The following is a 27,023-nucleotide window of genomic DNA, read 5'->3' as shown; positions in this document are numbered from 1 at the left end:
TTTAAAAAATAAATAAATTAAAGTGTTACTGGACAGTGCACATAGGTTGGATTAGGTGAGACAGGGTTAGAATTAGGGTTTGGTTAGGTTAGGGACAGGTTAGGATTATGGTTAAGTTAGGACGGGGAATTAGATTAGATTAGATATATATTAGGTTAGAATTAGAGTTTGGTTAGGTTAGGGATGGACTATGATTAGGTCAGGTTACAATTCAATATTTTTTGGTGAAGTGAAGAAAAATTTCGATTATTCCTAGAATTTCTTCTGAACTGATTTTAAAATGGTTTTTGCCATTTTTAAAAATAAAATTGAATGGTTGTAACCATTTCTCCATTGTGATGTTGGGTTTCATGAATATGCAAATGAAAATGTAGAACCAGAATTTCATTTCATAACTTTTTTAATGAATTGAACAAAATGCAATTAATTATTGCAGTGTGTGTAAATTGAGCTTATGCTATTTTTTAATTTTAATTTGTCTAGGTTCTGTAGTTTTTAGAAAGAAAAAAAAGAGGTGACTCAACTAAGTTGACACTCAGTATATTGTCGTGTCAATTCTAATAACATATGTATGAGACAGCCTTCACTGGTAAAAACAACAATAATTGAATTAAAAAAAAAAAAAAATAAATCAAACACCCAATGATGGTCAATTTGAGACACACTTGTTTTGGTTAATAAAAAAGTAAAAAACATTGTGAGAAGACTGTTTAATATTATATTATTATTGAGTACGAGTTCAAAAATATTTCATTGACTGTAATTGAAGGGGAAAAAATAAGAATCTAAAATTATTGCCTGTTAGTAGTATTAGTATGAGAGTGTTGATCCCACACTGCTGGTTGTTTTATCTGCCTACTTGCAACATCTACAGGAACTATGAGATAAACCATTCTGTTTGCATAGTGAATCGCTTGGCTGTAAACCGTCGATTCTTCACTACCAGCAAGCTCAATTTGTTTATCTGGGAACAGCAAATAATTAACATGTTATTGTATTATTAACATTATACTGGTAAAGTACAATGGGAATAATTGAAATTTATACACAATGGTGGTTTAAGGAATCAATTGACAAACTTACAAAAAGCATATAACACAAAATGTAGCCAAGTACCTGGATTAATATTTGGCCAAAGGCGCATTTGTTCTGCGGCGATTTCTAATGCTGATGGTTCTTGACCTCTCCCTTTCCATATTGTGTCCTAAACAAAACATTCACACATACAGGATAACAAGCTGGAAGTTACTATACAGATATAAAATGGGTTGTAGATCTCATTCCACTATCAACTTGTAAATTCACTGTTTCAAACCATAAGTTTTTAAGTCCTCATATAGTGGATATATTCCTATTAATTTTGTTAAAAATTGGTTTTGTACATAATTTGTTAATATAAAATCAAACATATAGTACTGTGGGAATGCTAATTTTCTCAGTATCATTCAAATTTGAGTGAAACTTCTTGTTAAGGAACAGTAATGGTGTGACTACTTTTGTCCTGCTTCATTAGTGACCTCTAAAGAGAGATTTTTATCATCTAATAATAAATAGCTGCCTTATAGATTTAGATGTACTTTTCCTATGCTTTAATTTATCAGCTAATGTTCTTTCACTTGTTCTCTCAAATTTTTCATAAGAATCAAATACTTTTTTTTAAGCCTTTGGTGGGTTGGAGCCATGTTAACATAGTAAAATTTGAACTTAAACTGAAATCATGAAATGAAAATAAAATCAGAAAGAAAATAAAATTAGATAAGGGGAGTTAACAAATTTATGTAACACCCCAATTCAATGAATCGGTTATAAAAAAATTAGAGATCTTTTTAAAACTTGGAGATTGTTTACCTTACCTTAAAAAAATGTCCTTATCCATTATTTAAAATCTTCTCTAAATAGAGGTGCAAATATATAGAAAAGGAATCTTCCTGGTGCATCTTTAATTGTCGTATTGATGGAGGTAAACAAATGTGTCCCTTACTGGAGGTTTCATGTTATCACCGAAGAAGATTATTTACCCATTATCCTCCAACTTATTTTTAACACTTAAAAATTCTAACATTTGTTGCAAAAAATTACTATTACATAAGACTAGTTTTTGAACTGTAGTAGAATTTAATCTGACAAATTAGTTTTAACATTAGATTGCATTTGGATTTATATGCTCACATGTATGTACACACATACCCACTGTACAGAGTTCAGCCTATCACTTCACGCAGTCCACCGGCAATTCGAGCTTTTGTAATTTACAATAAATTACCAACTGGCCTCGAGAATCACTCACCCTGGGTGTTAGCAGTCGGGGGTCAGACCTCAGTCTCATCCACCCAAATCACTGATGTTGGGCTCCAAGTGCTGTCAACAGCTAGGATTCAGTACCCAACACATGCATTTCCTTAATACAAACCCATTCACATTCATTCTTAAATACATTATTTTCTATTTACCTATCATTCATTCAATACACAGTAGTGGAGTACTCGATATTCCTCCATTACCCTTTACACTTATTATACTGACCTAATTGAGGGTTGTTGGATAATATCCTGCTACCAGTCCTCTTGTACTACACATACACTCCAATAAATCCATTCACTCTCAACATACACTAGGTACACTAAGCTATCAGTACTATTTACAATAAAACAACCCTGTTTCCTCTAAAAATTGGAACAGGGAACCCAGACTTGCTCAAACACAATTCTCATATCGGGTGGCATTCCTACACGCTCAGTCAGATTCTCTTAGGGCTACAAATTAACAGTGCTCTTGGTATGCAAGAGCGTCTATGACGATCTGGCTCACTGACATTGCCACCTTCTTTTAATTGTTTTTTATTGCATTTTTAGCATCAGAGGGCACTTAACATTTGAAAAAAAAAAAAAAAAAATCAAAATGACTAGGAAAAAAATCATGGATACCTCATTAGAAGAAACTTGTGCATAGAGCGCTTTTATATCTTTCTGGACGTCTTGATAAAAAGCGCCTTCCCAAAACTGTTGATTCTGCCATACGTTGTGTTCCTTTAAACAACAAGAAAACCAACGTTAAATAAGTTCATTGTACATTTAATATATGTAAAAAATACCGTTAATAACAACAGACATTTAGGTCAGTCCACTCACCACAACAGAAATGAATTATAATTACAAATAAATTGAAATTTTAACTAGCTAATTAAAGTTTTAACAGCTTAAGTAAAAACGTTGTGTACTCCTTCACAATGTATTGTGCCTTTGTACTTGTCATACAAGGGGAGACTAAGGACATTTGATCACAGATTTTTTCCTAGTGATACTAATAAAAATAAAAGTACGTATTATGTAGTATAAAAGTATTAGACACATGCGTAAGCGTTCTTGCAAATGGGCCCTAAGAGTCAAAAATAGAAATATTTAAGGTAATTTTATAAAATATGGATTTCTGTGTTTGTTGTGGATGTATTTCGAGGTTACTATAAATCAGTCAATTATTTTTTTTTTAAATTTTATTTTTTATGTAGGATAATAAATTAATACGCATGAACGAACTTAATGAGAGTAGTATACAAAACAGTACAGTAAAGTCTGATAAAAAAGGTTTTTGTTGACAAAGGCAATTCGGATTTGGTTTAAGCCCGCTAAAACACAGGAAATGCCAGCATGCAGAGCAAGAATGTTATTTACCTGTATGCATGTATAAGCGAATTGGATCACACCAGTACAAAGTTTCCTGCAGAACGCAGTAGCTAGAGGAAGAAGTGCAGCAGCAACTCCAAATTCATCAATCGGTGAAACATCCTTTACATAAAATATACATAAATAAAATATATACCTTTACATTATATATTTAATAAATATTTTAACAATTATTCAAAATTTAAATAGTATGTTAGTACTTACTTGAAGTGCGCAATTCATTAGCCTGACAACTAAATCAAACTGCTGGTGTTCCAGCATGGCTTTATTTCCATTAACATGAGCCGCCAATTCTGTGCACAGGGCTAACCTCGCTATCCGACATTTGAGTGCACGTAAAACAGCAGGAAGACTTTTTCTTGCATCAGAAATTTTATTATCAAAGATATACGAAATGCAATTTTTAAGAACCTAAACAGAAGAAAAAATATGTGTATAATGACAATCTTACTGTGTGTGCTTAAGTTTTTTCTTTTCCAAATTTCTACTTTCATCCTTATACTTTGATCCTTTATTATCTGCTAGCCCCATTAGTTCTAGGGTGGGAAAAGCACTATTGAACGAGATTGTTAAGAAAAGCGATAGTTGATTGAAAAGTCAGTCTAGAATAAACTGCGATGCATATGACATGGAAGACAAAATTCATTTGAGGCACTGCTTGCTATAGGAGTTCAATCTCGGGTATAGAGTGGCGGAAGCTTGTCGAAATTTATGTGGAATTTACAGTGATAAAGTACTAACTGAACATGTGTGTCAACAGTGGTTCCAATGTTTTTGTATGGAGAGAGATGAATCTCTAGTCCAGCCTCATTGTGGAATGTCTAACAAGCTTAAAAGCGACAACTTAGTGGCATTCAAGGATGAGGGCGAATTAACTGTAGAATTGAAGGAACATCGCACAACAATAAACAAAAAATGCAAACTCTGCGTTACATTGTGAAACTCATGAATTGTTCTTCAGGAACAAGGAAGACTGCATGGCTTGTTGTGTTTCACACCTGAATAAGAATAAATCGGAATGGTTTATTTCCTATTTGCTCACTGGAGATGATAAATGTGTCTTTTATAAATGTTAATTGCTAAGGACTGTTTGCAAGAAGAATGAAACACTGATGTCAAGAGCAGGATTGCACCCTCGTAAGGTCCTATTGTCTGTTTGGTGTGATTTTCAAGGAATAATTTATTGGTAACTGTTACCATACAACCAAAACTTTAGGTATGCTGTGCCCAGCTGAGCATCTCTGGGAGTGTTGAAGGAAAAATGTCCAGACCAGGTGAACAGACAGAACATTGTGTTTCACCATTGTGCCAGGCCTCCCACAGCTGAACTCACTCTGAGTAAATAAATTGTTAGGTGGGCAACAGTTGCCCCACCCTCTGTACTCTCTAGATCTTGCCCCTTGCTGATTATTACTTGTTCCCCTCTATAGACAACCACTTACAATGTAGAGAATTTTAAATGTAAATGCTCTGAAAATCGGACTTACACATTTCTTCTTGTCTATAACTTTTTTCCAAAAAGGGGATATTTCTACCACCAGAGTGTTGGCAGTATGTTATAGAAAATGAACACGCACACACACAAAACAATACAATAAATTTGACTCAGAAAAACATACCTCTAATCTTCTTGCTGAATTGCTGACAATTTGTTGCCGAGAATCTATGACATTTGATATGTGTACTCCCATTGGTACTATTCTGCACGTTGCAGGTTTTAATGCTCCTAACCTAAAATATTTCATAAGCATACAACTACAACAATTGATTTCATGAGTTAAAATAATTTATGTGTAACCTCGCTTTTATGTCATTTTCAGCAAGACCCTCATCAATTATTGTTTGTACAATCCCAGCATCAATTTTAGGAAAAGCTGGCTGGTGTATTCTAGCGTAAGCTCCTTCAGGTGGCTTCAGTAATTTTTGAACGTACGGCTGATGATTTGGATTCTCATTTGTGTATAGGACATTTGCTACGTCCTACAAAAAAAAGGCATTCAATTTGAATCATTGTGATGTATCAGCCTTCGATGACAACTTCTTTGGAGGTTAGACTATTTAGTAGGCCTCAAGCCTAATACTCTTAACCTCCAAAGAAGTTATGAATAGTATCTAATTAATTATAGCTGAAGTTGAAAAACTAACCTGAATATGTTTTATTACTGATGCTGGGTTTAGTTGCTCTTGGCGGATCAATTCTGGCATTTGAGCATATAACTCATCCCAATGATCACACGGTCGCCAAGGTGGTCCCCTTTCCATAACAAAACCTGTGAAAAACATAGAATCTAACACTTTTGTCGTGAATTCACAATCGACAAATCCCCTTTCGCCTAAAAATCCTGCCTGTGAACAATATTAACACATGTCTTACAAATTAATAAACAAACATTAAATTTATATTACAAAAAATTACCTTATGAAACGTTATTACAGGTTTAGGGTGAATCCTTATTATTGTAAGACATGATCTATAACCTTGCATCAGTTGTGCAAACATTCTCATGAATACAGCTCTGATCCTTTTATCAATACACTGCGGAGAAGGGGGAGGAGGTGACTCAGGTACAAAAGCAAAATCTGCAGAAGTGAGCTCTGGTTGAAGTACAAGGCTTAAAGCAGACATTGTATCCTCTAGAAATGGTTCAGGAAGAAGAGGTACAACTACAGTGTCCGGAACAACAACAAAACCAGTATCTAATTCTGCAACTATTACATCCATCTGAAATAATAAATGTAAATAATGCTCATAAACACCAATTCTAAGTATATAGGATGTATCAACATTGTGTTTATGCTAATAATATAAAAATAGTACTAATGTTTAAATTGAATATGCTTTTATATTTAAAATAAATAAATTTTATAAATACCTATTTAAAAAAATTAGAAATTATGAGATATATTATTTTTCATTAGCCCGATGAGTCTCTTGTTTTATGATACTTATCCAACGGCTGAATTTAACTTGGGATAACAATTTATATATTTAAAAATTTTCAACAAATCATTAAAAATGGAAGGGGTTATCATTTTGAAACAATTTGTATAAGTCAAGTTGCAATTCAATAAAAACACTAATAAAAAAAAATAATTAAGAAATAGCTATAACATTTCACAGCAGAAAAAAAACTTACTAATTCAGTGTAGTCAGTTTTTAGAGACGAATGTACTCCGATTAGAAATGGAATTGGCGATGTTAAAAATTCTACCAAAGAAGCTGGCAACAGTGGAATATAAACATGGGAATATTTAAACGGGTACATTAGTGCTGTTAACGCTCGACAAGCTTCCGTCAGCCTTGTGTAACTTTGAGATTGGAAAAGTATTTTGTGTTCCGTCATAACAGCACAAAACAAAAACACGCAATTACGAATACCTAAAAAAAAGATCAAAATCAACATTAATAATGAGAGTGAGTGAGTAGAGAGAGTGAGAGAGAGAGAGAGAGAGAGAGAGAGAGAGAGAGNAAACAAGGATTCCATGAATGACTGTTGGCTTTTAGTTTTTACTTGCTACCAGTAACCCTTTCAAAAGAACTGGTTTTGCACTGATCCGAATTTTGAGCAGTAAATGCTTTCAATAAAACTATGCCAGTTATTTATGTAGATAACTGACATAGCCTGATTAGCGTGTACAACGCAAAATCTGGATCACTACAAAACCAGTTTTTGAATACAACCATTCTTTTCAACTATTGATTAGGTGTAGTTAGGGTTAGGTTAGGTAGGGCTATTTTAGGCTAGGTGGGGTTAGGAATGGGTTATGTTAACTGAAGTTGGGTTAGTGTTAAGTTAAATACCCATAGTTAAATGTTTTTCCACTAAGCAAAGAAAATATGCTAGTGTGAAGCATGGGTTTTTATTTCATTATTATTATTATCATTTTGTAAAGAACTCAGCCATTTTTGTAATTAAAAAAAAAAGCGTATGAAATGTCCATTTTCGAATTTTGGATATTAAAAAAACTCCAAAATTTTATTCAAAGAATTCTTCTATTTATAGGATGAAACTCCTCCTTGTTGTTGTATTCATCATGTGATAGGTATATTTATTGAACTTCACTTTTATTTTTTTACTTTTTATTGTCAATAGGTATTTCGTATCTAACTCAGGTACCCATTTTCAAGGCTTATACTCGCAAAACACATTTTGAACTGTGAATCATTTTCAATAAATTTTTCTTCAATTAAGTAGTTTCAAATTTCTAAACAGTTGAAAATCTGTAGGAGACAAGTCTGAAGAAAAAGGTGCGGAAGAACTTCGCATCACAGGTCCTTTAATTTAATCACAGTCTCCCTTGAACCATGAACCCTAAGCCTGGCATTGTTGGCCCTTCCAATTTACCAATACAAGCTTTTTTAGTTATGCTTTTGATGCATTTGGTGAATTGGAGGTTGTTGAGTTAATGTCCAAAACAGAACCTTGGATTCCAGCCGTAAACTATAAAACTGTAGTCACCATGTTTTTTTGTAAATTGTTTGACCTGTGTACTTTCATTAACATTTAACTTCTGACCGACACCGATTATCTCACACAAAATCCATTTTTCATTGCAAATTATTCTTTCAACTGAAGCTCGGTTTTTTTGCCTAGCTGGAAATGAAATGTATGTCTCCACTTCAACTCAGGGAGCTCATTAGGTTGTTGATATACTTGTGAAGGGTTTTCTTCCACAGTAGGCTTGAGGACCTTGTCTCATTAATAATGGAGATCTTCCTCAGGCCAAAATTTATTAACACTGCCTTCCTAAACATCGTAATGATGTTTCTTGCCATCCTGGGCTGCTGAATGACTAAGTTTAAACTCTCACATGTTCATATTTGACAATATAACGAATGTGTAATAAATTTGGGAGCTTATCAATATAAATAAACAATGGACGATTAATAACTGCTTCTTATATCTGTAAACATGTGGGGAGTAAACAGGAAACGCTTAATCTTTGATGAATTTTTTAAAATACATAATAAAAACTGCAAGTTCATGTGAAACTACCCAATAGAAGATTTTTTTAATGTACACTTTTTTTAAAATAGATATGCAGTGTTGGTTTTCCTTACTCTTTGTTTTTCCAGTTGTACTGGAATAACTCAGTTTTATAAACAAAGATTGTTATCAAACACTTTACTATAAACAAATGTTTTTTTACCAAATAAGCTTAATACACTTGTTACTATGAGGGAGAGCCTTTTAGTTCCAGTGAAAATGACAAATTCTGCATTATTCACCAAATGAACAGGGTTTGAAATTTGTTCGACAATTTAAAAACACCAAGTTGAACTTATAATTAAGACTCATTACATTTTTTTAATTATACATTTTTCCAATCAAATTAATGATCCAATAAAGCATGTCCAGAAAAAAGGAAAGTTAGGTAAGTTTTATGTTTTTTGATAGTGATTATTCATGTTATATAAAAATTTAAAACATAAGAAAGATAAAATCTTACCAAGTTGTTGGAAGAGCATGGTCACTGCAGTGTTGGTCGTAGGCAAAGTTGAAGACAAAGGTGGCTGCAAGGCTTGCCGATCTCCAGCTCCAATACTAAATCTAACTTGAGGTCCACCAGGAGGAGGAACATGGACGCAACCTAACATGTTACCAACCAACGCTTCCAGTTTAATGCTACTAACAACTTCAATCCAAACGGAATATACAATTCCCAAGCAATTCTATGAAACAAGAAAAAAAGAAGCAAAATATTAAGAGTGATGTAGGAAGAGACAAGTGTATTTGTTTATTTACTCTAAAAGTCTCAATGTAATCCAGTCTTGACACAAGAACCAAACATTTTGGTGCATACATGATACTGTGGTGGGATATAGCCGGCACGACACCTGTACCTTCAAGTCCATCGTCATCCTAATCATAACATTGACAAAAGTAATAAAAATCATCTAAAATTAAATTTAAAACATACCTCGTCAACTGGTTTACTAGGAGTAATAGAAACTGTTTCATTAAAGCATAAGCAAGCACAGTAATGTCTATTTGCATCGATGTCTGTCAGCACAGAAACAAAAAATCGAGGTTCCTGTCTTTCTGTCGATAATGCCCATCCTTGAGGCTGACAAAACTGCAATAAATCATTTATAAGTTATTATTTAAGTTTCAAGTCAATAATATTGTAAAATCCATACATGTTTAGCAGTCATAATTGACCATATTAATTATTTCAATTAATTATACTTTTTATCTAAGGTCTTTGTTGAAATGAAAAAGATATGCTATGAGTGGGATTCGAACCCATGACCTTCAGCTCAATATGCCGCTGCTCTAATCATTTGAGCTATTGTGACTCTTTGCTGAAGTACACAAACTATTTCTACAATAGTATAAGACTTGCAAATGAATTGCTTGATAAAAAGATGTACTCCATTAGAACACTGAGAGCAAACTGTAGGGACAAGAGAGAGCATCTCACTTTATAACAATAAAATTGTGTGTGTAACCACATAGCGAGATAGAAGGAATATTTTTACCTCCAGCAAATGGAAGGGTGAACTTGTATTAATAGATACTAAGAGGATGCAAAAACAGTTGAAACCAAAATTAATAGATAACCTCAATAGGAAAGTGATGGGAGTTGATCAGCAGGACCAAATGTTATCCTATTAGATGTGGAAGAAAGAGGAAAATGTTTAAAATGGAAAAAAAACTATTATTACAACCAATGTTGTGTGTAGTATTGCAATAGTGTTACAGTCCTTGGCAATGTTGGGACTGAGTCTACATTTAAAGAAATAGAAACCATTATTTAAAAAAACCTTAATTTTGCCAATTTGTAGAATATTTAAGAGTTTTGATCTGATGATCTTAAAATAGGTTGAAAGCTTGGCAGATAACAATTGAATTTGTTTTTTTATCTAAACCATACTGAGAACTAGAGAATTCATGAATAAAAAAATGCTCTAATTCTTTAAAGTACAGTCAAGACAGCTGTACGGCATACAGACAGACGACACATGGAGCCAGGCCAGGCCAGGCCAACGAATCATCGAATGGGGTCAAACTCAGGTAGCCTACAGCCGATAAGTCTCCATGCTGATAGTGTTTAATATGATCTGGGAGTTTAAGTTTACAGAGGATGCTTGATGGGAAGCTAATTCTGTGAGAAGGAATGACTTTGTGTCTAGGATGGAAATGTTTTAAAGGAGATTTTTAAGGATCTGGACTTCACAGGAAAGAAGCTCAACTGGCATGAATGAGATTTGTGGTTGAGAGGTTTGAGAGCTTCAGGAACGAGATTCACATCGGGATATTCTCGTAAGAGAGGAAATTATTATATAAACATAGAATGTTTTATANAATATTAATTTATTAAATGGCATTAAAAGTACAAAATATTTACCAATTCAATTCCATCAATAAATGGGGTGTCTTCCCAATCCTTTTCAGGGAACCTCTGTAAAATGATTCCTTGACTGTGACCCCCTCCTGTAAAATGTTTAGTTAGTAATATATATCGTTTTTTTTTACAGAGGCATGGTGATTTCTGAATATTTTTTTTATTCAGTAAAAACATGCTGTATGTAAAAACATATACATACAATAGTACTGTAAAAAAAGTTAATTTTAAATGCCCAATTCAATTAGAAAACTGACAAAAAAGTCAATCTTTTGACAACAACACTCAGAAACCAGCCATCCAGAGCACAGTTTGATTGATTATAGATATTCTGTCTTTTTTAGAATATGTGGTTAAAAATTACACACACACACATTTTTTTTTAACCTTAATATATATACACATAATAAAAATAAGGTGTGAAAATGTTGTGTGTGCACAACTGGCCACAAGGGCATGCTGGAGAGTCTTTGGGTGTAAACAGTGCAGATATGCCCTGCGTTTACCATGACTCGTTATTACTTGGTTTAGTTTTATGGTTCTGTGGTAGTTCAATTTTGCTCTTTTTTTTATTGATGGTAGAAACAGTTGGGTCTGTCTTCCTTTTTGTGAATTTTTATACATTTCTTCCCACTTGTCAATGGGAAAGTCAATAAGTCACCTGCTTTTGGATATAAGACTGAAGATTTAACAAGCTATGGAATAACACTCAATATCAACCAACTTTAAAACCTAAAACCATAAAAGAAAACCTATTTTGAACGTACACTTCAAAAAATGAAGCTGATACCAGATAAGGATACAAAGTATTAAGACAAGTGTTAGAAGAATTCTGAAACTATTTCAGACTGTTGGTTAATTTTTACCATATTGAAATAGGTAAATCCTGCATGACAACCAAGCAGATTACCCCCTTTAACACTGAATGTACTCTCCCATTTTATTTTAGAGGCTTGTGGTCTTTTTTTTTTTTTTTTTTTTTTTTTTTTTTTGAGATCGAATCTATCATGCATAAAAATCGGTTCATCTTCTGACCTTTCCGTCCCAGATAAAACTGTCTTTATTTAGTTTCATTCCTTCAATGACATATATTTCAAAATAAATGAATACATCTTTGGTTTTTTTAAATTAATTTTCCTTATATATTTTTAAAAACTAGAAATAGCTAAAAAATTATAATCTTCATCAGGACTTTGAAACTGTAGTTAAAAATTTACAAGGTTAACAAATATGAATTACAAGTTTCAAACATAATAAATTTGATAAAATTGAGTTGATAATTGAATGATACCACCCGCCCTTCTATATCGGAATTGTTGCTTTATTCTCTTAACGTTATCCCAGATTTTTTAAAATACTAAATTACAATATTGATAAATTTATTTTTTTAATGGCCTTGTGTTTTCTATGTTAGCCTGAATACAATTGTCAGGGAAATATATGTTAGGAGGGATCAGAATATGCAAGCACATTACAAGACACTGACATAATAAATTTTTTTTATGCTGTTGAGGACCAACCATTATGAAGTTGTTAACAAAACATAATTTGGTTAAAAGCACTTTTGTTTTTATAACATTATATATATAACATTCCAGCTGTAAGAAAAATTAAAAAGGCTGTTAAAGTGACGAACTTAAGCACTGAGCACTATGTAACCACAAACCCTCTTTGCTCCATGCTTCACAGGCGTTCTTGAGGGGAGCATCGATGCTCGTCCCAGCCAATCAGCCAGAACACAACAGACGTTCCATTAATCATAACATGCAAAGAGTACATTTAATCTATTAGGATGGCTGACAGAGAAGCGAAAGCAGCCACTAATGATGAAATGCTCCAGAAATCCTTCTCAACATTCTACCTTTATATATCAAGCAAAAGACATGGGATGTGTTAATAGCCGAATGGGAAATGTGGATTGAAACAATAAAGGAGTCTCATAACAAATTGTTCTTTCCAATGATTAAAGCAAGGACAAAAGTGGATCTCCCAAAATATTATAAGATAACTCAAGTTTTGAGCGGACATGGGAAAAACAAAGCTTACCTACAAAATTCAAAATTGTAGACAATGATAATCGCAACTGCTGGAACAGAATTTTGCAAACTTGGGAGTGTATCCTTAATGAATGCAAAGTTTTATGATAATGTGAGGTTCAACATCATAAGAAAAGTAGTTTTAGCAGGTAAAAACTGACCACTGCTGTTCTTTGACCTTATGTCGGACTTCACGGAAAGATTTGTGAATTTCATGAGAGTAATGAATTTTGATGAATGAGGCTCTTAGTACTGCTGTTATTATAAATGTTATCTTAACATACTGGAACATTACTAAACTATATTATGTTTAACACATTTTATATAATTTATAACTTGTAAATGGCCACAGAACACCGAAGCTGTAAAAAAAAAAAAACAAATATGTGTAATTGGGGACGTTGGTAGCCACAACAGTTTAGGCATTGACAAGGCACGCATCACTGTAAGGTAATGGCCCCAGATCCCGATATACTTATAAATGTTTGTTTTTTTTAAAACACCAACCATTGAGGATTGATATGACCTTGGCTGTTGCGAACCTTCATTAAAAAAAAGCAAATAAATAAATAAAAATAAAAATAAAAAAGATTATGCTAAATAACTGTAATCAATGTGGGAGCAGGTAGAAATAAATTCCCTAGCCATAGGATGTACTGGGATTAGGTGAAAAAAAGGACTTTCCTTGTCAGTCTTCAATTTGCTGGTTACTCCTTTTACATAAAATTTTACTACTTCAATAAATAAAATATTAAATCTATTTGGTCTACTTGTGAAGAAGAAACAAGCCACAAATACCTACTATCTATAATCTAACCTAATAACAGTTTTTATTTGGACTTATATGCTTGTGTTTTCCAACTGTCTGCAGTCAAAGAGCCTGTGTTTGACATGGTTCGTCTTACAGTCTGCACAGAATGGACTGTTTTTTGAACTGGTGGAAGTATATGAAATTAATGTCCTGTCAGAATTTGAGTGATCCAACAATTCGATCCTATCCATGGCGCCTTTGCTCTTTTACATTCATCTGATCTTCCATGTGTGCTGATGATATGAATCTGAAGTGACTGGACAGTCTTACCCAGTTAAATGTCTTTAGATCTCAGGTCCCTCCGGTCAACTGGCAGTTCGTTCAATCCTGTCAGTTTTAGAAATGTCATTGAATTGAAAATTTAAAACTTACTTTCATTTATTGAAACGTAGACTTCTGTGTTCTGTAAACCTCATATCACATAGACATGATCGTATCAAACCAACTTTTCATTTTTTACTTCTTTTAATGTTGAAACAGCTACGAAAAGGCAAAATAATAAATTTCTTTTGTAACCCATACACACTCTTGGACGAACAAAGCATTTCTAGCTCAAAAGAATGATTCCCAAATCAGCTAAAATCATTCCATGGCAGACTTTTGAAAATGGATACTAAATTTTTTTTTAAATGTTAAAAGGACAAGAAAATAGCTTATTTCGAATAAATAGCCAAAATGCCGAACAAGTTTGGTTTATACAGAATGCTGGACCAAGGACCAAGGTTAATAGAGAACCAAGGGTGAGTTTATATGCAGTGCAATGAATATTTAAACTGTGAGGACAATTATTAAATAAATTTTAACACCAGACCAAGCAGTGATCATAAAACCTGCGTGATAAATGTTCTCTCTGCAACTTGGATCCATGGGAGGAATTATTTTATTTCCTAGGCTGACTGTGGAGAGGTAAAAGGTTGTAGACGTTGTAAGTTATCTTAGTTCTTTTGTTATTCAGGCTGGATTTTTTGGGATGTTATCTTGTTGAATCAAGGATTTGTTTTGTAACACCACTTCTGTTCGCTTTTTCTTTTTATAAATACTGATCTAGGGTAAAGAATGGCCTACCAGAGACTGTCAGATAAGAGTTGGTGCCAGTTGATAGTCAGAGTTAGGGTAAACCTAAGTGGACAACATTCCTCCCTTACATGAAGACTGTAAGCTGAGCAATAAAACTGATCGTGAGCCAGTGGTGTAACCCATAAAGCCCTTTTTCCTGTATATAAATGCTCTACCACATTATCTACGAAATATTCCAGGGCACAGGAGGTGAAATTTGTGCCACAATATTACATTATACTTTCACAGTGGTTCTTGCTCAGCAATACTAAAAACTGTTGTTATAAGCAAACAAATACTTGTTTGGCACTCAAAAATCTCATTTTTGTAATTAAATGTACAGTCGAATTATAATTACATGAAACCAATATATATTATAATTTCTGGCAGGCCTTGAGAATCATCCACCCTGGGTGTTGTCAGTCCAGGGTCAGATCTTGGTCTTATCTGTCCAGGGCCGAGGTTGGGTTCTGGGTGGTGTCAACAGCCCCCAACGCAATCAGTTTCTAAAACCAAACCCATTCACTCTTAAATACATTATCTCTTAAGTTTGGGTGATAAGATCTTTAGAGGCCATATGACCTCTAAACAAATCTTATCGCCCAAACTTAATTTGCTGCAGGTCGATCAACATCCAAAACACTTTCTTATTTAAAGACCATTCACTCAGTTAAGGGTGGAGTATTCGATATTCCTCCATCACCTACTACACACATTACATAACTAATCCGATTAAGGGTCGATGTGGTACTAAATATTTTGCCATCAGCCCTCTCACACTACACATTTATGCCAATAAATACATTTTCCCATACCATCCCTAATCATTCTCTCTAAACACACACTAGTGGACACAAAACGAGATAAAACAACCGTTTCTTTAGCCGTTCTTATAACAGAAATTGTTTTCCTTTTGAGACTGAGGTGGGCGAGCGGGTTTGAATGCTAGCATAGCCCATGGATTTTTAGTGGTAATGGTAAATAGAGAAAGTATTGTAACATCGTATTTAACAACATTGCATATAACATCGTGTTTATTTTCTAAAGCTTGATGCACTCACACCCTCATTCTTAAAGACATACTTTCTTATTTACACACCAATCACGCAGGGTGGTGGAACTCGATGTTCCACCATCACCCTTCACACATACTGTATATCTGATCAATGTCTCTTTAGACCACTCACACTACACTTTCACGATAAACATAAAATGAAACACAAAACAAAATACGATATACAATGAAACAAAAAAATCATCTAAAACTGAGAAAATGGGACCCAACGACACGCTGCCGTGCTCAAGCACAATTCTCACATCAGATGGCATTCCTAGCCAAGGAGTTGCACCCTTCAATTAGGTGGGACACATCGAACAACCTTTCTTTACATATCACATAACACATTCTCAGGCATTGGCTGATGAAACGTTTGTTTAATTATCTATTTTATTGCCAAAGAAGTCTAAATAAAATTAAAGAAGAAAATGAAAAAAAAATTGTACGAATAATTTGACCCAGAGTATATTCAGTTTCAGTCGCTACTTTTTCTGCTAAAAAAAAGAAAAAAAGATGTATGAGGAACCTGACGTCAAACTCGGGTGAGAAATTAATAAAACTTTTTGATTATTATACACAACACTGATGAATATTGAGGCTGCAATATACAGTAGACTCTTGTTATCTGCGCTTTCTCTCATCCACGGTTGACTCCCTCGTTGAGTTCTAGGGAGGTGTGGGAACTTAGTGAATCACTGAAAAATGACTGAGTGTAACTGAATTCTTATTGAATACTTAACACTGACGATAGACGTGTCTGACTGGTATGCAGATGGAAGAAAATGCTTTGAAGCCTGATATTCGAGATGTTTTCTATTATCCGTTGTGACCGTATCCCCCGTGGATAACGAGAGTCTACTGAACATTAAACAGGACGTCTTTAAATGTTTTTTTTTGTTAAATTGGGCCTCACATTTTTGTCAGCCATGGTTCTAATTGCTGTAACGATGTAAACAATTGTTTAAATTTGCCTTTTTCAGCAGCGCTCATCAGTCAATCAGGAAATATTGAAAACAAACGAAGAAATCTGCATTTATCCAATGTTGTATACTTCATGACACAGGGTTGATGTTAATGATCCTTCAATACGATGAGAGATGATTTCTTTGTCTCGAGTCGTTTGATTTTGAACATTAAGTTTAAAGTAGAGAAATTGAATTTAATAGGGCTGTATATTAATATTTAACTTTATATAGTGGTTTATAATCAGTAGCCGTGGGTTGACAGATAAAATCTTGTTGTTATCAAAGTCCAGAGTTCCAGTAAGAGAAGAAAATAAAAACGTTGGGCCGAATTAAAAACGGTTTAGAGAATGGCAATAGTTTGCCTTCGAATTGAAAATATTCGGTGAAAATGGAAACTGATCTGTGGAATGAAACAGAGGCCTAAAAAGAAGTCGGAAATTTCCCGACGCGGAAAGTGTGAAAATTCCTCCGAGATCGATGAAGGACGAGGACGGGCGGACCCGAGGGAAAAATCCCGTCCAGACCGTAATCCGGCACAAATCGCCAGGAACAAATCGTCCCAACAAGTCAAAAAACAAATACGCTAACCTAACAAAAAAAAATAAAAACGTTTCCAACATAAAAAAAGTTACTCACTTTCATTTTTGTGATCATATCCGACAATAACGAAATAATCGGCCAACCGAGACATCACGTAGTTTGTGTCGAATGTCGAAAACTATCTGTTGCTCTTGGGGCCAAGAGAGACGGTCGCCATCGTGATCGACTACTTTTCCAGTCAAAGACAACACCCAAGTGGAGAGTCGAGACCGAAAATCCGAATAACTCGGGGAAAGGAAGAACAACCTAACCGTATCAAAAACATCGATCGACACCCGCCTAGGCATCGATTCATGTCTCTCGGCACTGGGAAGAGATCGATGCCATCACGCAACCCAGGACGTCGTTGACATCTGACGTCACTGTTTTTCATCTCTCTTCCAAAACACCGTACTTCTCATATTAGAAACATGGATAGGCTTTTGGGTCGGTTTCACACATTTGAGTGCACAAATTCCAAGTTCAGTTTGGAATGGTCAGGTTAGTTAGGGTTAGAGTTAGGGTCGGAGCAGGTTACACAAAAATGTGTCAGTCGGAAGCTCGAGTTTTATCTACAAAGATGCTCAGTTGGAATAATGTCTCCCTTCATTCACTGTTTTAATGCAACATGTTGCCTCCCCCAACAGCAGTAAATAGCTCATAAGCACTGCGCCAATTCCTGTCCTCCTCATTTTCTTGTTTGAGGTTAGGTTAGTTAGGGATAGGGTTAAAGGCAGGTTAGGTTACGTAGAGATATGTGAGTGTGAAACTCGAGTTTTACTACGCATATTCCATGTTAAAATATCTTTTCCTGCTTTCTCACTTCTTTCAGTTTTGTTAGTGTCCTCCAAATGATCCCCTTTGCAGATATAACAGTACTCCTTCTTGTCGTGTTTGGAGTTAGGAAAGGTTAGGGTTAGGGATGTGTTAGGTTACATCCACGATTCAATATATTTCCATGAGTGGGAATCATAAATTTTATGAAGATGCTCAGTTAGAAAATGACTACCTGCTTTCTCTCTTCTTTCACTGGTTTAATGTTCCAGGGTTGATGAAGATGATGATGGACACTAAGATGCAGGGTGTGTGTTCCCCAGGCATTGTGGCCTTCTGGTTAATTATACCTTCCTAGTTCCTTCGTTCAGTACAATTGAGTCAATCCTTCTTCTCAGAAGTATCAGGTGCTGCTCAACACACCACTGTAATCATATCTGTCTCCAAGAAATCATCAATCCACCTTGAATCTCGATGGTCATCTTCCGATTTATTCGGTACCGTATTATTGGATTGCATTAATTTAAAAATATAAACTTTCTTATTATTGGATTACATCTATTACTTACTCACGTAAACCGCTACAAGATAGCTATAATGGTACAAAATAAGAAGAAAATTCAACTTTGACAGACCATTCCAAGTGGTCATAGATAACAGGAAAGGGGCCCTAATATGGTACAAATATGGAACTGGGTGTAGAGGTAAAAGGGCCGAACTATACCCTAGCAAAGAAACTTTCAAGCCTGAGGTTCAACAATCCAACTCTGTGTGTGTGTGTGTGACTGATATAGAATAGTATAAAAGTTGTACAGATTCATACCTTTGGATTTTCAGACACTAAATACGTTTGCTTTCAGCTCTCAATTAGTCCGGTAATCATGCTATACTGGCATAGACGGGTTTGACAAGGTCAACAAACCCGTGAGTGGAGACGGACCCAATAAGTGACCCTATTTCGCTTCAGCATGAGTTCACAAACTCACTTTGACCCAGCATCATCTCTAGTCTGGGAATTTCCAATGCTTTAGAAAAGCATACATTTACTTTAAAGTTGGCTCCGGTACATGAAGGTATAGAGCTTATAAAATATTCTGTAGGTTTTTTTCTTCTATATGCTAGGTTATGTCTCCATTGAGCCATTGCTTCGCATTCGAAGATGATATGGGTGGCTGTTTCTTGCCTCATACTTTATCTGCAAATAGAATCATCATTATATATGCCCATGTTAAGTAGATGTTTTCTGTCTGGTTAATAGTCCTATCACTCCTCTGAGTCTGGCACTCTCCATTTGCAGCAGTGAGTTTGTCAGTCTTGGTGAGGGTTTTTACCATAATTTTTCTGTGTCTAGTGCCCATAGAGTTTATCCACTTCTCTCTTTCTTTTTTATTTATTTTTATCCATTCTGTGATGGAGCAGATTCTCTATTTGTTTCTGTTATCTCAAGTACCCAAGTATAGGTTCAGGGCCTTAATATGTTCCTCTGGCCAATATGTTTACTTTTTGTTACCCATAATTCCTTTGTGTCCTGGAACACAAAATACCATCATATTATTTTCTCTAGGTTTTGGAGATTTTGGATGCATTCACTGACTAGTTTTGATGTGATTGTTTTACACGCTAATGCTTTATTAGTTGCTTGACTATCCGATCTTATAAGGATTTTTTTTGCCAGTGTAACCTCTTTTAAGATTTTCTAGGACACCAGCAGTAATGCATGTGTTTCTGTTTGAAAGACCGAAGTGTACTTCCCTGATGAATTTGATGCTCATATTTTGGGATTGTACAAAAAACACCTGATCTGGTTCCTTTGTTTGTTTTGGAATCATTTGTATGTCATATTGTATCTGACACTCTCCTAAGTTCTTTGCCTCCTATATAGCCTGTTGAGACTTTATAAGCTGTTATATATAACGTTTCTGGGATCATGTAGTCAGTCTCCATTTCTAAGAATGGGTGTCTGATTTTAATTATTATGGTTGTGTGCCTGTATTGTTTAGTTCCCATCCAATCTGATTGTTTCTGAAGCCTAAATGAGTTTTTCCTGGCTTCTCCTTGTACGAATGTTTTTGGGATCATATATGTTCCTGTATTAAGGACGAGTTAAGAAGAAAACTTTCTTTTCTCTTATTTAAGTGTTTTAATGTTCCTACCCCAAATAGCAGTACATAGCTCCTAGTCATAAGCATTACATGCACTGCACAAAATTATGTCATTTTTTAAATATTTTGTTAATACATTTCACAAACAATTTTCATATTCTCATATAACTCAATAAATTTCAATGTAATAACAATAATATCATCTACATTGGGTAAATTCTCCTCAGAAAGACATAAAAAAAGGGTTGTTGAAGTAGAGGAGAATAGAAAAAACAAACTAGGATATAGGAGGAGAATAATATCAAAACAAGAAGAGGAAAAAAGAATTTTACTGTTTGCACCATAAACCTTGCATCTTTTGTTGTAGTATTGAATGCCACAATTTAAGTGCCGAAGCAGAAATTCATGGCCTGTGAGAATGGTTCAATTCAAAACACAACTGACCTAATTATGCAGATAAAATAGATACCCAAAAAATTATGGTAAAATGTGGTTAATCATCAAACAACTCACAGATTAATTAACAATGATTCATTAACAATCATTCATCATCTTTCAGAATTCATGACTGGAGACTTAGTTCCCATCAAGGTAGAGATACCAATCGATGGGAAGAGAAAAGAAGCAGTAGTAGCATCGGCATACTTCCCAGGAGAAGAGGAACACCCTCCCCCTGATGAGCTACGAAGTCTAGCCAGCCACTGCAGCAAGAAGAATCTCCCCTTGCTGGTGGGATGTGATGCCAATGCACATCATCAAATTTGGGGAAGCACCAACAATAACAAAAGAGGTGAAGCACTCATAGAATTTTTGGTGAAGGAAAAATAAGATATACTTAATATAGGATCAATCCCTACCTTTGTCACCAAAGTGAGACAAGAAGTACTGGATATCACCACTTGCAGCCAAGCCCTACATAAAGTGATAAAAAATTGGAGGGTTTCAAGTGAAGAGTCGATGTTGGACCACAGAATAAATAATAAGGTTCGACATCGAATCAGATAGGACAGACCCTACATCGTTCAGAAACCCCTGGAACACAAATTGGGCAAGGTTCACTGAGATGGTAACACACAGTTTAAACCATGCAACAGTGAAAAGAGTACCGAAGACCTGCAATGAATTGGAACTTGCAGTTAGGGAACTTACAGGGAATAAAATTGATGCATATGAAACAAGCTGCCCTGTAAAGGTCCCAAAAAGTAGACAAGAACCACCTTGGTGGAATGCAGAACTGGGCAAATTAAGAAAATAAACCAGGAAAGCGTTTAACAAGGCTAGACTAGGAAGTAACTGGGGAGAATATAAAAGGTTACTCACTTCATATAACCATGCCATCCGCAGGGCGAAAAGAGAGAATTTTCGCAAATTCTGCGGAGAAATCTCCACAGTATCCGCAGCTAGATTGCACAAGGCACTAGCAAAGGACAGATCAGACATAAACACTGCCTTAAGAAATGCAGAAGGCAAATACACAGAAGACATGCAACAAAAAGCAATGCTCCTTCTAAGTACACATTTTCCAGGTAGTACCTATGACATTTACCCAGAAAATGTGAGAGCAAATAATCCCAAGAAAGAAAATTGGAAGAAAGCAGCTGAAATAATCACAGCGAAGAAAATCCTCTGGGCGATTAACACTTTCAGCCCATACAAAGCACCAGGAACGGATGGAATCTTTCCTATCCTGCTACAAAAAGGAATGGATATAATCACTCCAATATTGCTACGATTATATAGAAGTAGTTTAGCACTAGGTTACATACCACAGATTGTATGGCAAGGGTGGTTTTTATACCAAAAGTGGGGAAAAAAGACCCTACATCACCTAAATCCTACAGACCAATCAGCTTAACATCCTTTCTATTAAAGACCCTTGAAAAGCTGATAGACAACTATATAAGAACGACAGCGCTGGTAAACAAGCCTCTCCATTACTGTCAGCATGCATACAGAGCAGGAAGGTCAACACAAACTGCACTGTACCAACTTACCAGTGACCTAAAGGAAACAATGGAAACAAAGGAAATAGCAATCTGCGCGTTTCTCAATATTGAGGGAGCTTTCGACAATGCATCTCATGTATCAATGGAAGCCTCCCTGGGGAAAAACATGTAGGCCAAACATTTAGATGGATTGGAGAACTGCTAAGAACCAGAATGGCTGAAACTGTGAAAATGTAGGAACAGACACTATAGAAATTAGCACAACAAAAGGATGTCCTCAAGGAGGGATATTATCACCTCTTCTATGGAGCCTAACAGTTGATGAACTGCTCGAAACCCTGGACCGCTCAGGAATAAAATGTCAGGGATATGCGGATGACATAGTCCTGACAGCCAGAGGAAAATTTGAGGAAACCCTCTGCGATGTATTCCAAGAGGGACTGAAAATCACAGAAGAATGGTGTAAAAGCGCAGGCTTAGGGATCAATCCAAATAAAACAACTATAGTCACTTTTACACGGAAAAGGAAACTTGATCACATGGGGAAATAACACTCAATAACACTGAGATAGAAATCAAAAATGAAGTCAAATATCTGGGCATCACACTAGATAAAACACTAACATTTAAGAAACACATCGGCTCTATCATCACAAAGGCGACACAGGCTTTGATGGTGTGCAGAAGAATAGCAGGAAGAAACTGGGGATGCAGACCAGAAACCCTGTTATGGATGTACACCATGATAGTAAGACCTTTACTTACATACGGAGCTATAGCCTGGGCTGATAAAGCAGTACAAATAACCAAAATGAAAGAACTCACAAAAATACAGACTTGCATGCATCTGCATAACGGGAGCAATGAGAACATGTCCTACAATTAGCATGGAAAAGATACTAGGAGTAATCCCCCTACATCACATGGTAGAAAGGACAGCGCAGAAAACCATCATCAACTTTATCAGAGAGAAACCTCCAACAGGAATAAAACTGAAATGGAGAAACAGCAACAAACTATGGAAAGGCCATCCGCCATTCATGGCTCCAAGAGACGTCATGAACAGGATGTTTAAATTTAACCAAAAATTCCGAATATATCTGGGTACCAAAAAAGAATGGGAAAGAAAGGGAAATAACTCCTTTAAAAATGGCACCATCCTCTGGTACACAGATGGATCTAGAACACAAGAAGGTACGGGGGCAGGAGTATTTGGACCCGGAACCAAATACTCAGAACCCATGGGAAAACACACCAGTATCTTCCAAGCTGAGATTCATGCATTTGAAAGATGTACCCAATTCAATCTAAATAAAGGGTACAAAAACAAGAAAATAGCTATCATGTCAGATAGCCAAGCAGCCATCAAAGCACTAAGCTCAAATATCATTAGTTCAAGGATGGTGCTGAACTGCAAAAGCAACCTAAATATACTAGGTACGCAGAATAAAGTCAGCCTCTGCTGGGTCCCAGGACACATGGGAGTAGAAGGCAATGAGAAAGCGGACACCCTTGCAAGGAAAGGGGCTGCTACACCGCTGATAGGACCTGAGCCCTACTGTGGCATAGGAATCCACACTATTAACAAATATCTCAGATAGAAGGACAAAAAGAAAATGAAGTAACAATGGAATTCATTCATTGGACATAGACAATCCAAGAACCTTCTAACCAATTTTGGTAAGAAAGAAATCACAGAATGTGTCAAAGGAAGCAGGAACAGACTGCGAATCCTAACAGGATTCCTAACAGGACACTGCAGATTAAATGGACCTTAAAGAAAATTGGAACAATCAAAGATGGCACATGTAGATTCTGCAAGGAGGCAGAAGAGACCCCAACACATTTACTAACAAACTGCGGAGCTACATTAGCCGCAGGAGTAAATGTTTTGGGATGTATAATGTGACCATAGAAGAGCTTCAACCACTGAAACTGGGCCTATTAACCAAGTTTCTTGATGAAATAGGACTCACCGATGTGCTTTAGGCAGAGAACGGGGGATACAATAGCTCTTAAAGGGCGCAGTATACCATACCCTGAAAAATTACATCTACATCTATGTATATACACATATATATTTAATATTGATTTTTAAACACTTGAAAGACATGCATTAACTAAAAAAATTCCTCTTAATTACCATATTATCACCATTCTTGATATTATTTCTACAGGGCCAATTCTTTAAAATTACTGTTTATTATATTAATTAAACAAAAATTGAAAATGCAATGGCCATTTTTGGAATTTGATATATCATCTTGAAATGTATAACACCCCAAACAATCAATTACCAAATGACCAATGAATATAAATGAAAAAATTTAATGGTAAACAAAACTGTGATAACCCCACTGTTGAGAAAATTCCCCTCTGTTAAGTGCATCAGTTTTCGTCTTTGTACTAGGAAACCTCGGTAGAGGATGTACTGGCAAAACAGTCATCAACAGCCAAAATCCTTCTAACTTGGATGCCCGTGCATAAAACATTGGATAGTAATGAAAAAATCGGTTAAATGAGAATCATCTACCCAAAATTAGATTTAGTGAATTTGCTTTTGAACAAAATAATAGTGATGATATGAGCCAGTCAAGACAGTCCAAGACCAGGCATTGTAAACCTGTCAAATGATGTCTTCTTTCATCCAAACTGGCTAGTAAATTATTCAAAAGAAACCATCTTTGGTTAACATGGCATTGTTCACTATCTAAGTGAACATATTTCAGCATTAACGATCTGCGCGTAAAAAGACGCATCTATTCACATATATACTAAACTGTGAAAAAAAATTAAAAGACTCAAGACAATATACAAACAAAATGCTTTCATAATGTCATAATGATAACTAGTGCTCTTATGGACCTTGTAAAATATTGTACACACTCTAGAACCAATTGACACTTGACCATCCATTTTTTATAAAAATAAATAGGATATTATTAATTTCAGAATAAATTTAATCAACATTCTGCTTAATTTTCATTATTGTTAAATCGCTACGTATTTTGGAAAGTTTTATGAACTGCCATGTATTCAAAAATCTTGTTAAATAAACTGTAGTTAATTTTGTAATTTGGTCATTACCGGTCATTTCGGGCTGCCGATTCTATATCTGTAACGATCAAATTACAAGTTCATCGAACCACAGAACATACAAAGAAATGCCAAAATAATACTTTTATGTTATTAATCAACACTTTCAATATAACAAGGGTTTTGTCAGTTATACATGGATCGAATGAACGTGGTTATGTAAGCTGTCATCTTGATTGTTTTTGGCCTGAGCAAAAATTGTAATTGACACATCAAGTCAATTTTTGCTTTTCGTATACAAGGATGATTCTTCAGTGATATAATGATGCTGCTGATGGCTGTAAGGAAAAAGAATGAAATAAAACGGGAGTAGTTTTTTCACCCGTTTTACAAATATCAAATTGGTTTTCTTCTGTTGCTGGATACCCCACAAGAAAAAAGAAACGCACCACTAACAAAGTAATAACTGTAATTAAAAAAATTGAAATTAATTACACAAATAGTGGCATAGGTGACATTTTAAAATAAACCACAGTTTCATGTAAGTGTGATAGTAATTTATACTTGGTTTAACTGTGTTTCGTATGTGATTTTGGTATACAAGGAATGCAAGGATGCTTGCTTCAATCGATTGATCTGCTGAGGGCTAAAAGGATGGATGGATGGCATCATGAGGCTAATAGGAGGTGTAGGTTTGGTGTTCCCTATGCACTGCAGCATGGTGGCTTATTGTAATTTTCCTAGGTCCTTAGTTCAATTGTAAGATGTAAAATATAAAACAGCTGCAACAAAGGAAGCAGGAAAAAACTCCGAATGCTGCACGGAAAAAGAATGGTATAACCCAACATGGCACATGCAGATTCTACAAAGAAGCAAAGGAGAAACCAACACACACTAACCAACTGTGGCACCACATTTACTTGCTGGAGAAATTGTTTTGGGATGTACATCATAGAAGAAATACAACCTCTGAAACCGTACGAATGATGTTTCTTGATCCGTTGGTGTGTTAAAGTACAGAACGAGGGATAAAATAGTTCTCAAAGTGGCTCAGTATATTGCACACGTCAAACATTATTGCATCTAGCTCAAATAATGCAATCCTTCTTTTAAGAAAGTCATTGACTGTTGCTTCAACCCTCAGGGTGTCGGTGTTTTAGGCAAAAAGCTCATTAATAAGTAAGTACATTGGGTTCGAATGCAGGGCCGCTGCATTCGAACCCGGGACGCCCTCATACTCAAAGATATGGATGGCTGTTTTTTCCTCCTCATTGCATAACGTACAATAGGGTCATTGTTGTGTAGGTGTTTCCTTAGATGACAGTGGCCTGTTCCATTTCCATGTTTGGCCCTGCTAGAACACCCATTCTGAAATAAAGGATTTTATATTTGACTTTGTTATAATAATTGATGAACATTCGTGCAGATTGCCTCTGCCCAGGTTGTTACACATCACGAAAATTCTCTTGTGTCATGACATCCATGATATTGTCAGATATGTTTTGCCAGGTTTTGGATACCTTCATCGACTTCATCTTTATTGGGTAATGTTTTTAAGGCTGATTAGCTTTCTGATCTTATAAGGATTTTTTTGTCAGTGATCTTGTGAGATTTTCTATGGCCAATTGCAT

General features: G+C 35.3%; 1 protein-coding gene across 4 annotated transcripts in view; it reads right to left on the bottom strand.

Moving 5' to 3' along the window:
• Nucleotides 1-17,802, bottom strand: part of LOC106668916 (myotubularin-related protein 13) — a 30,417-nt gene extending 12,615 nt beyond the window's left edge. For all 4 annotated transcript variants that reach the window (XM_014398105.2, XM_024226124.1, XM_014398106.2 and 1 more), the window contains exons 1-15: nt 17,592-17,802; nt 11,034-11,119; nt 9,603-9,758; nt 9,428-9,544; nt 9,132-9,354; nt 6,818-7,059; nt 6,097-6,402; nt 5,826-6,026; nt 5,479-5,660; nt 5,300-5,411; nt 3,885-4,091; nt 3,669-3,782; nt 2,925-3,026; nt 1,117-1,204; nt 799-964 (exon numbers count right to left, since the gene is read on the bottom strand). In XM_014398105.2, the coding sequence (XP_014253591.1) occupies nt 799-964; nt 1,117-1,204; nt 2,925-3,026; nt 3,669-3,782; nt 3,885-4,091; nt 5,300-5,411; nt 5,479-5,660; nt 5,826-6,026; nt 6,097-6,402; nt 6,818-7,059; nt 9,132-9,354; nt 9,428-9,544; nt 9,603-9,758; nt 11,034-11,119; nt 17,592-17,646 (2,357 nt within the window). In that variant the 5' untranslated portion in view covers nt 17,647-17,802. The remainder of the gene's footprint in view (nt 1-798; nt 965-1,116; nt 1,205-2,924; nt 3,027-3,668; nt 3,783-3,884; nt 4,092-5,299; nt 5,412-5,478; nt 5,661-5,825; nt 6,027-6,096; nt 6,403-6,817; nt 7,060-9,131; nt 9,355-9,427; nt 9,545-9,602; nt 9,759-11,033; nt 11,120-17,591) is intronic.
• Nucleotides 17,803-27,023: the final 9,221 nt, after the last annotated feature.

This window comes from Cimex lectularius, unplaced genomic scaffold (genome assembly GCF_000648675.2).
Source record: "Cimex lectularius strain Harlan isolate CLEC.00 unplaced genomic scaffold, Clec_2.1 scaffold66, whole genome shotgun sequence".
Lineage (NCBI taxonomy): Eukaryota > Metazoa > Arthropoda > Insecta > Hemiptera > Cimicidae > Cimex > Cimex lectularius.
This window is presented reverse-complemented; position numbering and strand designations above follow the sequence as displayed.